Raw genomic sequence first — 13,693 nt, forward strand, 5'->3', positions numbered from 1 at the left:
ACACATCAATACTATAAAGAATTATACCGCAAAAGAGGATGCTAATGATTCTTGTTTCCCCTGAACTATTAAATAAATAAAAAGTCTGACAAGAAGGCCCATTTTAGTAGGTTCATCAAAAGAATGTTAATGTATGCCTATTTTGTAATGATATTACACTATTTGTGGTAGTCACTATTATCTTCACCAAAGGAAAAGTATCAGAGCGTTTAGAAAGTACTCTGATAAATTGTACATGAGAAAAAGGGTTCCTATTTTTTTTTATTCGGTAGTGGATTTGATTATAGATGAGATGATAAATGATGGAGGTTTTGATATTGATTTCAAAAAATTTTGTAATTTCTTGCGATTGAAGAAATGTTGGTTTACCAATAGATGTTTTTGTGGGTTCTCAAACTATAGGTCGATGTCTAGATATGAGTAACCCTATGGTCTAATTATTGGTATGAAGTTAGTTTGGGTTTCCTTCTCGAAGGACATGTTAGTTAAGTGCTTGACAATTTCCCGTTTGTGAAGTGATAGTTGTCAAATGCTTCAAATGTTCACACTACATTGAATATAAAAGATTTTATTTCCAAATGTTTGATGAAATTCTTGCTTTCCTTTTGTTTGTAAAAGACATGTTAAGAGATATTCCATGCCAATTGTTTGTTAAAAGTTTTGTTCTTCAAATTGTTTGCAGAGTTATTTTCATTGAAGGTCAAACGCGCCAAATTTCATCAACAGTCAAATGCATTCATTGATATCAATCATCCATCAATAGTCAAATATATTCATTGATATCAATCATTAATTTCCAGATACTAATAGAGACTCTTTTCGAGAAGTCATTAATTTTTTGGTTGAATTTCACTCGATACCCGGTGGATATTAATAAAAAATAAATATTATCACCACAAAATTTTTTTAAGTGGTTCACGGACGCTTTTGGTCAGCGAGTGGCGCTACATCCATGGGAAAAATTCAGCGGGTGGCACTACATCCACGAGAAAAATCTGGGCTGACGCCCCTCGGCCTACTACAAGCCTTGACCCCAAGAGCTTTCAGGAATTGACCCTGTGACCTCCCATTTGGCGAGGCCCCAACTTGACCAATTGAGCTAACCCTTAGGGCTTATATATATATATATATATATATATATATATATATATATATATATATAAGATTTAATTTTTATTTTATTGGAGGAAGAGTAGGCATTAAAATGCTTTCAATTCCAATGGATGATAAAAAAAACCCTTTGTATTAAATTTGTAGTTGAAAACAATTATAACATTCCAATTTGATTTGCGAAATGTGAGAGCCAAATACTTCAAATTTTTAGGCTATATTAGGTATCAGATTTCAAGGTTTCTTGCTAATTATTGGATGAAATTCTTGCTCATTTATTTTTGTGTAAAAGAACATGATAATATATATTAAATTTTAAGTGTTTGATGAAGGTTTTATTCATCAACTATTTGTAGATTTCATTTTTACCATTGAAAGTTAGAAGTAACAATTTCAGTAGATGATTCACTACTTCAAGATAGGTTGTTTTGTCAATTGTTAGACGTAGCCCAGTGAGAATTTTGTATTTACATGCAAGTCTCTACGGGGATTGTAAGAAATATATAGGTAGACATAACTATATCTTCAAAAAAAGTTGTCAACCCATTTTATCTAGCAAAAAGACAAACTTTTCATATAGACTCCAAACTAGACAAGGGGTTTTGTAGATATATAACTTACAAAACATGTCATACTATAGTCCTTCATAATTGTGTAATGCCAATCTATTTAGCTATAAATAATAGGAGAGGGTCTAATAGTGCTCTAATTTTTAAATCTCCTAATCTTAATTTATATCCTTCATTAGCATATAAGTCTTCACTGAGATCACAGACAACATGGAAATATACTATTGAATAGAACCCTTTAGCTGCTTCCCTAATTTTTCATAAGACTTTCTAATGAATTGTCCCTTAGAGAGGAAGTCTTCACCAAATATTCAATAAGAAGGTGGAAATCTCCCAAGACAATGATATAAGTTACTTGTTTTCCTTTGGTTAACTAAATCCCTGGTAGAGGGCATAAGCTTCACCTTGGTTGTTTTTCATGCATCCTAAGGCCCATGAACACTTTGCAACTTTAACATGCTCAAGGCCATACAAAAATCCTATATCTCTTGCAACCCCTATAAATTTCAAATATTGATAAAGAACCTTCTTTAGAATTCTTTAATTTTGTGGGTGAATTCTACTAATTATGTGGTACTTAATAAAAAATAATTGTTGGCGTAACTTCTATTTTAATTTTTTTGGGAATTAAATTTGAGGGGGAGCTAACTACTTTGTTTGACTAAAAAGTAGTTGAATATTCAATAATTATTTTTTGGGAGGAGAAGTGGGTACTAGATGTTTCCAATTTATTTTAAAACATGTGTCTTTTAGGGAAGTAATTGAAATTTTTTTTACCATTCCAATTGATTTGTAGTCTTTTCCATTTTCTAGTACCTATATAATCCGAGAAGATAAAGAGGTATTGCTAATGGAGATTACAATGTCAAAGGTTGATCATGTCTACATTTGGTTTTTGAGATAGATGTGATTATTTACATATGCAGTGAGTGTTGGCCTCTTGCAACAACTTTGTCCCTATGCATATAGAAATGTTATCATTATTCAAAGGATTTTTTTAATTGTTCCTTTAAAATGTTTGAGGAAGATCCCTAATTTTGGTAATTATATGGCTTTTTATAACTCTTTGGTTTATGTGGTTTAATCCTAACTCTATGCCAATTAATTCGATGCTGGTGTGCATTCACTTCCTCAATTTGACACTATTTTTTTAATTTTTATAGGTTTTGGGGGATATCAAAGATGCTTTGGAAACATATATAAAACCACATCTTGAGTGAGTTATGGTAGGATTTTGCGTCTATACCACATCTTGAGTGAGTTATGGTAGGATTTTGCGTCTATACCACATCTTGAGTGAGTTATGGTAGGATTTTGCGTCTATACCACATCTTGAGTGAGTTATGGTAGGATTTTGCGTCTATACTTGTATTTGCATTGAGATAGATTTAGTAAAAGTATTCTACACAAAATGATTCTCAATTGAAGAAATTTTAAATAAACTTTGTTTTGGATTATGAAAACATTGCATCTAAAGGTTACATGTATTAGAAACCTTCTCCCTAAGCATGAGGTCATCCTCCTAGTAAAATGAGACCAAATTAAAATAAAATAAAATAAATTGACATTTTTAGAAAAAAACATTATTGAATAATGTCAATAATAAAAAAGAAGTAAACTAACAATAACATGGAATATAATTGAATAGTGTCCATAATCAAATTGAGATAAAACTAACAATATTATTCAACATGAATATAGACATGGATATATATAGGATCTCTAGATAGACTAAAAAAGCCTTTGGAAAATAAATAAATTATTTCTTAAAGATATCTAAATAAATTAAAAAGTTTTTAATAAAAAATTCATTCTCTATGAATCCTAACTTTAAAACTTATAATTTATAATACATCAATCTAACTAAAAAAATTATATATATATATATATATATATATATATATATATATATATATAACTGGATTACAAACATGCTCTTTTGCAAGGGTTTGTTTAATTTTATACAAATAACATGACACACCTAAATTGTCTTTAGCATTAAATTAATGACCCATAGAAATTAATTCACGTCTTAGTGGCTCAACGAATCCAACCGCACCCAACGCTATTCACGTTGATTTTCTGGATAAGGAAAATGTCACCCCATTACAGACCTCTGTATCAGGAAAATCGTAGTTTGTTTAATTTTATACAAATAACATGATACACCTAATTGTTTTTAGCATTAAATTAATGACCCATAGAATTTAATTCACGTCTTACTGGCTCAACGAATCCAACCTCACCCAACGCTATTCACGTTGATTTTCTGGATCACGAAAATGTCAACCCCATTAGAGACCTCTATATCAGGAAAATCGTACCTAAACGTAACAATGCTTGATATTGTTGTTGGTGGCGATGGGCAAAACATATGTTTACACTTTTGTTTTAATGGCCTAATTGACAGCTCACCGATTTCTCTCGATTCACACGCAATGATTACATCTGTATGACAACTCGGTTCCAAATTTCTATTGGTTCAATTATTAGCTGACAAATACTCCTCCGACTTCAAGATACATGAGATTCGTGGCGAGGCAATCATGGGCAATTTAACTACCCGAGACAATTCTGGTGGAGTTGCTACCATGAGCATGGATAAACCGAGTACACATGAGGATCAAAAAATTCTGGTGGAGTTACCGGAAAGTTGTATATCTGCTATTCTTTCCTTCACTAACCCACGTGATATCTGTAGACTTTCAGCCGTCTCCAAAGTGTTCAGATCTGCGACCTATGACGACTCGCTCTGGAACAAATTCATTCCTCAGAAATGCTACGAGGTCCTACCCAGGGCCGTTATCCCCGTTGCACACTCTTCAAAGAGAGAACTCTACTTTCGCCTCTGCGAATCGATTCTCATAGATGGAGGTACAAAGGTATTTATACATACATAGGTGCCTTATAATGTAGCCCAATGGCTTAGTTTAATTGGGTTTAATTGGTAGAGTTTAATCGTATAAATTATGGGTCAATTCTCTTTACTTAATATTTAGTCAAATATTTACCTTAAACTTACTAAAATTGTAAATGATTCTTTACCTTAAACTTACCAGAATTGTTTCCCTAATGGCCATTAAACTATAAACCACATTCAAATTAAAACAAAACAAAAAATAATAAAAACCTACTCTTACAAACAGCTTATCTCCAGAAATTAAGAATTAAATAGGAATGATGAAACACTGAACATTTAAATGCCCAAAAACCCTATTATTACTTATACATGATGATTGATTGATTTTGGTTTATAAAATTGACCATTCATTTTTTCATATTCTTCATTGACGTTGCAATAGAGATTTTGGCTGGAAAGATCCACAGGGAAGATAGGTTACATGCTATCTGCAAGGCACTTTCTTGAAGTTGGTATAATGTTGACATAAATTGTGTGTTCAGATTTGAAGAGGTTGCGGAATCGTTAATGATTTGCTGGTTGGAGGTCCGAGGTGGAATGGACTGCAGGCTTTTGTCAGCTAATACGGTGTACAAAGTGGTGTTTCTTCTCAAATTTGGTGAAGAATCGTGTGGGTGGAGTGAAGTGCCCATTAGGTTTTCGGTTATAACGCCAGATGGAAATGAGATGGAATTGGAGGAGTTTTTGATGGAAGGAGCAGAGGAAAGGAAGCGTGTAAATGCGACCGGATGGATGGAAGTGATTGCAGGAGAATTCACAGTGTGTGCGGGGGAAGATAACGGTGATGGAAATTTTTCTGTCGTCAGATTTGCTATGAATGACGAGAAATTGAATTGGTGGAAAAGTGGACTTCTAATAGATGGAGTGATGATTGAACCTTTGACTTCTTAGTTGGTAGATGCTGCCGGGATCGGCGTGTCTTCTTTTGTTCCGCCCAGCGGATTGCAGAGATCTTTCTCGTATTTTTTCCACCGACGTAAATTATGCAGTATTTTAACTGTATACTTTAAACAAATTTGGACCCAGGATGAAACCTAGGAACAGGGCAAATTAGTTAAAATAGCCCTTTTTGTACGAACCTTTAATCTCGGCTAAGATTCTTATATAGCTCGGTGATTGGTTCAGGTTTCCAAATAAAGAAATTATAGGGATATTTGTTAGAAATGGCATCTAAGATGTAAACAGTGAAATACAAAATTGTTCTAAATTTGTAAAAAAAAAAGTGGTTTGTTCAGCAACTTTAACTAGCGGCTTGATTTGTAATTTTGTTTCCAGCACTTTTTAATCAGTAGTTTGAGTAGTTAAGACTAGTGGTGGTTTGAATAGTTAAGACTCTTGGGTATTAAGTAAGTAGTCAAAATTTTTGTACGTATTAAGTAGTCAAAATTATTGAAATATATTATGGGTTATATTAGCGTTAAGTATGGTTAGATTTTTTCTCACATTATTTTGAACTAAACATTGAGCAACTTCACAGAAAAATACCTTGTCACCAACTATTCTATATTTCATGGGCGTTTTAAATTTGTATTATTTTGGTAATTTAATTTAAATACATTTTGAAATTTTGATTTAATCATTCTTCAATAATTCCACCCAGAATTGCTCATATATTGTAAAGTTATCTTATGTTATGATGATGATGATGGTTAACGTGCACTGAGACCAAATTGGTCTATCCGACCTACAATTTTCTTAATTTTTACTTCTCTCGCTCCTCGTCTTTCTTGGCGAGATTGGTGTTGTAGCTTTCTTTTTTTTCTCTATGGTCTTCCAACTTCCTTTATCTTGCATCTCCTTCATCTCTTCTGGTTCTTGGGACATTGGTGTCTTAGCTTCGGGATCTATTGTGTTCGTTATTTTGAAGATAGTCAAAGAAGAAGGTTTGGTCTGGGAGATCTGCTTTGATGTTAAATGAAGATTTATTTTCTACGGTATTCGAATCCTCATAACTGTTGATTTGTTGGGGCGGGCTTTCTCCTTGCTTGTCTTGAGAGTTGTTTCTTGTGACTCAGAGTTTTCTCTAGAATATTTTTTCAGAGGCTTTTGGGCAATTTTTCGCTAGATGCCCTGTCTTAAAGCAGGATCAACATCTGAAGAGGACACTTTCATAATCAAGTTTCTGGTTCCACACATAGTCTTTACTTGTTAGGTTTATTTCACCTGGGAATCCAACGCTGAAGTCCATTTCCACACAGATGCGTGCATAGGTGGTTCTGGCATATTCCTCTGTTTCTGGGGAATCCAACGCTGAAGTCCATTTCCACACAGATGCGTGCATAGGTGGTTCTGGCATATTCCTCTGTTTCTTGGCACCTGTAGTAAAATTTCCCAATTGCATTTCCGATGGCTTTTAGTGAGGAGAGATTCCAGAGATGCAAGGGTAGGCTTGGCAATCTTACCCAAACTGGTGCTGAGGTTATCACTGCTGTAGAGGGATAGAATGACGAGTTCCATGGCTTCATGAATAGGCCTGATTTTTCCCAAAACCAAGGGTCGGAATCTAGAATACAAACATTTTGACTAGGTTAAATTACATAAAAATAAAAATAAAAATAAAATACATTTCAAAAAATAAAAAATAAAAATATTAATTATTAATTAAAACAGTTTAACTCGTCAAATTAAATAATAAATAAATAAATAGATAAAAGAGATTTCATCCCTGTGCCTTTGGTAGATATGAAGCTAATACTGATCTAGGCGAGTACTAATAATAATGTTGATATGTTTATCTATTTCGGAATTGGATTTTTAGATTTTTGATTTGATTATCAAGAATTATTAGGTGGAGTGGTTGGGATTTGAGTTCAATAGAATATTCTAGAATAATTTTAGTAGGATACATAAATTAAAGGTTGAGATTTATCAATTAAAAATTTTGAAGACAAATTTGAAGAATAAATTAGGCAGCGCACAGGTGCGAGCCCAGAAATTGCCCACAAATCAACAACATTGTTGTTTTCTCATTAATAAAATCAATCAAAAGTACAAGCTTTTTTATGATTACATTAAGTTAGGGAGATCATAATAAACTCCTAAAAATTAGGATCTAAATCCTAAATAAGAACAGAATGCAAACAAATAAACAATCACTTTCTCCATTGTTTCCAAGTCTCCCCCTTAATAGAGAAAGTATTTTTTTCTACACCTAGTATCTCCCTAAACAACTCAAATTTCATTTTCCCAAGAGGCTTAGTGAAAATGTGAGCAACATTTTCACAAGTATTATAATACATTAGAGTAATATCTTTAGAATGTGTCTTCTCTCGAACAAAATGAAATTGAGTATCAACATGCTTTGTTCTTGCATCATAAACTGAATTATCTTCCATCTTGATTGAGCTCTGGTTATCACATCTTAACATTGCAACCTTCATTGGTTCTTCTCCAACATCTTGAAGAACTGTCCTCAACCAAACAACTTCATAAGTTGTTGCACACAAAGCTTTATAATATCCCTTAGTGGGTGACAAAGATATAGTAGGCTACTTCTTGCTACTCCATGAAACAATCCCAGATCCAATACTAAAAGCATAACCTGTAGTAGATGTCCTATGCCATCCCAATCTGAATCTGAGTAGTTTGTTATCTCAACATCAAAAGAATCAGTATACGTAATACCAAAATTAATTGTCCTTTAAGATACCTTAGTGCACATGTCACTATTTTCTAATGGATTTCTAGAGGTCTTGCGATAAACTGACGTAACACACTAAAAAAGTAAGTTATATCAGGTATGGTTGTAGTAAGAGAATGCAAGATTCCCACCATATTTGTATACATTGTACCATCTACCTCTTTTGATTCATCGTCACTGTGAAATTTCACATTTAGTTGCATTGGAACAAAAGCAGCTTTACACTAATCCATTTTAAACTTCTTAAGCAATTCTTTGATATACTTACTTTGAGAAATGAAAGTCTGACCAACATCCCTCCAAACTTCAAGACCTAGATAGTAATGTAACTCTGCAAGATCTTTCATCTCAAATACTTGTGACATTTGCACCTTAATTCCATCAATTAGGTTACCATAATTCCATGTAATAATTAAATAATCAACATACAAGGAAATCAATACAACATGCCCCTTCGAATCAAATTTGGTATACATATTTAAGTCAATTTGGCTCCTCATTAAACCCTATTGAAGAAAGAAGGAATCATTCTTCCCATACCATAACATGAGTGTTTGTGTCAGCCCATAAAAAGCTTTCTTTAATCTGCAGACTAGATGTTCTTGACCCTTTTTTCACAAACCCTTCTAGTTGAGTAAGATAAACCTCCTCCTTTGACTCATCATTCAGAAATGCAGATTTTACATCTAATTGGTGAAGATTCCAATGGTACTTTGTAGCTAATGCAATTAACAGTCTCATAGTGTTCAACTTAGCTACAGGTGCAAATGTTTCTTCATATTCAATGCCTTCTCTTTTTGAGTACCCTTTTGCCACTAATATAGCTTTGTATTTATCTATATTGCCATTTTCTCTAAATTTAGCTTTGTACAACCATTTACATCCTATCGGCTCTTTATCTTTAGGCAGTTCAATCAAATCATAGGTTTTTTTTTCATTATAGAGTCATATTCTTCCTTCATTTATTTTCTCAACTCTTCATGCTCATTAGCTTCATTAAAACTCATGGGTTCGATGACATTTAAATCACCACTAATCATGGCATAATCCTTATATCTTGGAGGTAGGTGAATCTGGCATGTAGATCTCCTTAGAAATTCATTGTCTTCATCCCTTTTCTCCGTGAATATCCTTCTTCACCTCTAGGTGAGTTTTGACTCCTAATATTGTCCATATCACTAGATTCTTTGATCTGAAAATCACTTATGTATGATCTCAGTTATTTAATGCAGGTATTACAGACTCGTGTGCTGGTGTGTTTCTCTATTATCTTAGGCAATAGATCAATAATATTGCAAAATAAACAGACATTAGAAAAAAGTAAGAGAAACACGACAAGCAAATGCAAAACACAACAATTTAATTAGGAGTTCACCCAATCCTCCTGGGCTACATCTCTTGGTCCAGCTTTCAGTGGTGGCCTTCCTTTATTGTGTCTTTAAGCAGAGTTTTTACAATGAGGAGCTCAATTTGAGTCTCCTGCAGCAGATGATGCTTAGGAGGGTGGTACTTGGATTCCCCAAGCCACTAGAGTACATAGACTCCCCCTACCAAAGTCTCGACCTCAACTAGTCTTAATGGGATGAGTCCAAGTTGGTACTTAGTTCCCAACTGATATCCTCACAGGGATTTGCTCGAACCTCTCAAGCCTTCTCAATTCTTTCTGCTTGATACTGCCTTAGCTTTGCAGGTCAACTCGACTTCTGTTCTCTGCTTCTTGCTCTATTCTATGTCTTCTATCTCCTATGGTCTCTATTATCTGTCTGTTCATGGCTTAAAGCCAGTCCATCCCTTGACTGTTTGCCTCCTCTTCCGTCCCTTTGATTTGCCTTCCTCTGTTTGCTTGGAATTCCCTACTTCTGTGTCATCTCCACTGTGTAACATTTCACAGGAGGTGGCCACTTGTCCTCTCACGAACTAAGTGCCAGCTCTTCCTCAAACGATTCATTATTTTGGTTACTTTGTGAAAAGATCCATCCGCCAGCTCAATGGTCAAATTAGACTTCAAATATTTATATGCCTTAGCTTATTATTCCCGTCAAAGCTGGTCCCCCATTAGGTGCAATCTCTGCCGTTAGATCTGGGGCCTCCAGATCCTATGGTTATTGCTCTTATCGCATGGTTGACTTGTTCAAACATTAGCCCGCGATGAGAGTGATTTTCTCTCTCATCTGCTGGACACGTATCACTCGGTGTATGGAATTGCTTGGTCCTTTGACAATTCCTCTTACTGCTCGAAATGCCTCCAATATTCCGCCGGTTTTGGAGCGCGGGACCCGCCTACCGTTTCAGCGCTTTTCCCATGGTTTTCTGGTTTCCCTTGTGACCGATCACTCGGGGCTTTTCCTTCTCAAGGGGTTTTGCCCAGTGATGCGCGATTAAACAGCCTCTGTTTCTAGGTTTGAGCCTCCCAACTACCATTTCTACGCCATGCACAATCCCCATGGGCCAACGGTCAGCGCACTTTGACCGAAGGTCCTCGTTGCTCCGTGCTGGTTGCAATTTTCCATTATACAGAGGTTATTTCTGATAGCTCGTTGTCTACAAGATTTTGAAGTCTGTCTTGTTTTGAACAGTCATAGAACTCTGATAATTTTCATGGATCCAATTCGGATCACAGCCTTCCCACTAAAAAAGCTTTTGGACCACCAAAAGTTGGTTTTCAAGCATCGACTAAGTGAGGGTACAATTGTCTCACTTGTCCAATCTCTATCCATTTTGCACTGCTTGGCTTTGAACCCTTGAGCCCAACTCTGAGGTACTCAACATCTCCCCTGTCGTCATCCTCACCTTCATGTCCAGAACTGTGTCTTCCTGCAATTCATTAAGATATTCAAGTAGCAGGTCATCAATAGAAGGAAATTGACTCTACTCTTCAGGATCCTCAATTAGTGAAGGTTCAAATAATCTCAAGCTATCTGCATTTATGACTGAGTATATGTGCATGTAAGCTGGTAGATCAAGGCGAAAAGCATTCTCACCAATCTTCTCAAGTATCTTGAAAGGTCCATACCTGATAGGCTTTAGCTTTTTACCTTCACCTTGCATCCTGTCCTTGCTAATATTTAGCCAGACTTGATCACCAACTTGGAAACTATGCTCCATCCAATGCTTGTCATGCCTTGCTTATATTTGGCCTGGCTCTTTCCTAGTTGTTCCCATACTGCTTGGTGGATCTCTTGGATTTGTTCAATGAACCAAGTTGCCCTATCCACATCGCTGTGTCCCTCAACTATTGTGTCCTTACGAAATACAAAATCCAAGGGTGACCTGGGTGTAAAACCAAAACAGGTCTCAAAAGGAGATCTCTGTGTAGAAGAATGTTTGGCTCTATTGTAAGCATGTTGCACATAACACAAATGTCCATCCCAAAGCTTAGGATGTTCGCTGCAATATCCTCTAAGTAACTGGATTACTGTCCTGTTGACTACTTCTGTCTGGTCATCGGTTTGTGGATGGAAAACTGTGCTTTTCTTTAGTTTGGTGTCCATCAGTTGCCATAGACTTGACCAAAACCTTCCCACAAATCGGGTGTCTCGATCAGATATAATGGAAGTGGGTAATCCAAAATGAACCCATACATGTGGAAAGAATAGTTTTGCATTTTGTTCAACTGTAATATGTTTATTACAAGGTATCAAAATACACATTTTTCTGAACCTATCCACAACAACATACAGATAAGCATGACCTTTCCTATTTTGGCAGTCCTCCAACAAAGTACATGAAAACACTTTCCCAAGGATGAGAAGGAACTGGTAATGGAGTGTAAAAGCCTACTTTTCTATTGTTGGGCTTGCTTTTAGCACACATAGTACACCCTCTCACATATCTAGAAATTGTCTCATTCATTTTGGGCCAATAACAAAACCTTTGCAGCTGTGCAACTATTTTACTTACCCCAAAGTGACCTAATATTAGAGAAGTGTGTGCTTCTCGAATTCTCTTTACTCTTTCAGTTTGTGGAATGCATAACTTCCCACAATGATATAGGAGTCAGTCCTTAATATGATAATCCAACTCTTCTACTCGTTTTCCTTGACTTAAAGTTTCATATACATCTTTAAAGTCAATATCTTGAGCTTATTGTTCAATGTAGCTCTCATGTAACATATAATTATGCTTAAGTATAGTAGATGCATTCATAATGGGCCTAGATAACATATCTGCAACTTTATTGTGTATGCCCTTTTTATATCTGATGACTAAATGAAATTGTTGTAGAAAACCCATCCATCTATGGTGTCTTTTTTGCTGCAACATAGTTTGGGAGTGTAGATATTGAAGTGGTTGATGATCAGTATGTATCCCTGTCTCTTTGCCCATTAAGTAATGTTTCCACTTTTTCACACTCTGTAATAATGCATACGATTCCTTATCACATGTAGGATAGTTAACTACTGCAAAATTAAATGTCTCAAAATGATAACATATGGGTTTAATGTGTTGTATCAACACTGCTCCCATGGCATAGTCACTGGCATCTACTTGGATCTCAAAGGGTCTTTGAAGATCAGGCAGTGCTAGTATTGGTGTTGTACTAATCTTTTCTTTCAAGGCGTCGAAGGCTTTCTACTGTTTGCCTCCCCACTGACACACATTGTTCAATCCTGTTAAAGCATGTAAGGGAGCTGCAATTAAGGAAAAGTTTGAAATGAACTTTCTCCAATATTGTGCTGCTCCTAAGAAGCTCTTAACTTTTGTAGCAGATTTGGGTTTAGGCCAGTTTACAATGATTGCCACCTTAGAGGGATCTATCTTCAATTCACCACCCCCTACTATATGTCCCAAATAGTTCAAAGATGTTTTGCCAAATTAACATTTTGAGAGTTTAACAGAAAGTTTTTCACTTTCCAAAACATCTAGTGTCTACTTAACAGGATTTAAATGTTCTTCCCATGTCTTACTAAATATCAGAATGTCATCCAGGTATACAATAACAAAATCATCAAGAAAAGTTCTAAGTACATCATTCATTATTCTCATGAAAGTAGCAGGAGCATTAGTTAAGCCAAAAGGCATAACCAGCCACTCATACAATCCCTACAGTAGTCTTCCATGCATCTTGTTCTGCAACTCTGACCTGATGATATCCACTATGCAAGTCTAACTTGGAAAAATAAATAGCTTCTTTAGATTGTTATAATATATCATCTATGCGAGGAAGGGGATAACGATTTTTGATTGTTATCTTATTCAGTGATCGATAATCAATGCACATTCTCCACGAGCCATCTTTCTTTCTCACCAAAACAATTGGAGATCTACATGGTGATGTGCTAGGTCTGATGAACCCCTTCTCGAGCAACTCTTGCACCTGCTTCTTGATTTCTGCATTCTCTAAAGCAAACAACCTATACATTCCAATGTTAGGAAATGGAGCATCTTGCTGGAAATTAATTTCATGCACTATTTACTTTTTGGGTGGCAGACCCTTAGGTTCTTGAAACAATA

General features: G+C 35.4%; 1 protein-coding gene across 1 annotated transcript; it reads left to right on the forward strand.

Moving 5' to 3' along the window:
* Positions 1 to 4,260: 4,260 nt before the first annotated feature.
* LOC149246938 (putative F-box protein PP2-B12) lies at positions 4,261 to 5,664 on the forward strand. The gene is given in 3 exon segments (XM_089442898.1): positions 4,261 to 4,561; positions 4,982 to 5,033; positions 5,036 to 5,664. Coding segments are annotated over 3 exon segments (798 nt in total). The 5' UTR covers positions 4,261 to 4,270; the 3' UTR covers positions 5,491 to 5,664.
* The last annotated feature ends 8,029 nt before the right edge of the window (positions 5,665 to 13,693 follow it).

The sequence above is a fragment of the Pinus tabuliformis genome, chromosome 7 (assembly GCF_031772625.1).
Source record: "Pinus tabuliformis cultivar Carrire ecotype Pingquan chromosome 7, CPIR1, whole genome shotgun sequence".
NCBI classification, from domain to species: Eukaryota; Viridiplantae; Streptophyta; class Pinopsida; order Pinales; family Pinaceae; genus Pinus; species Pinus tabuliformis.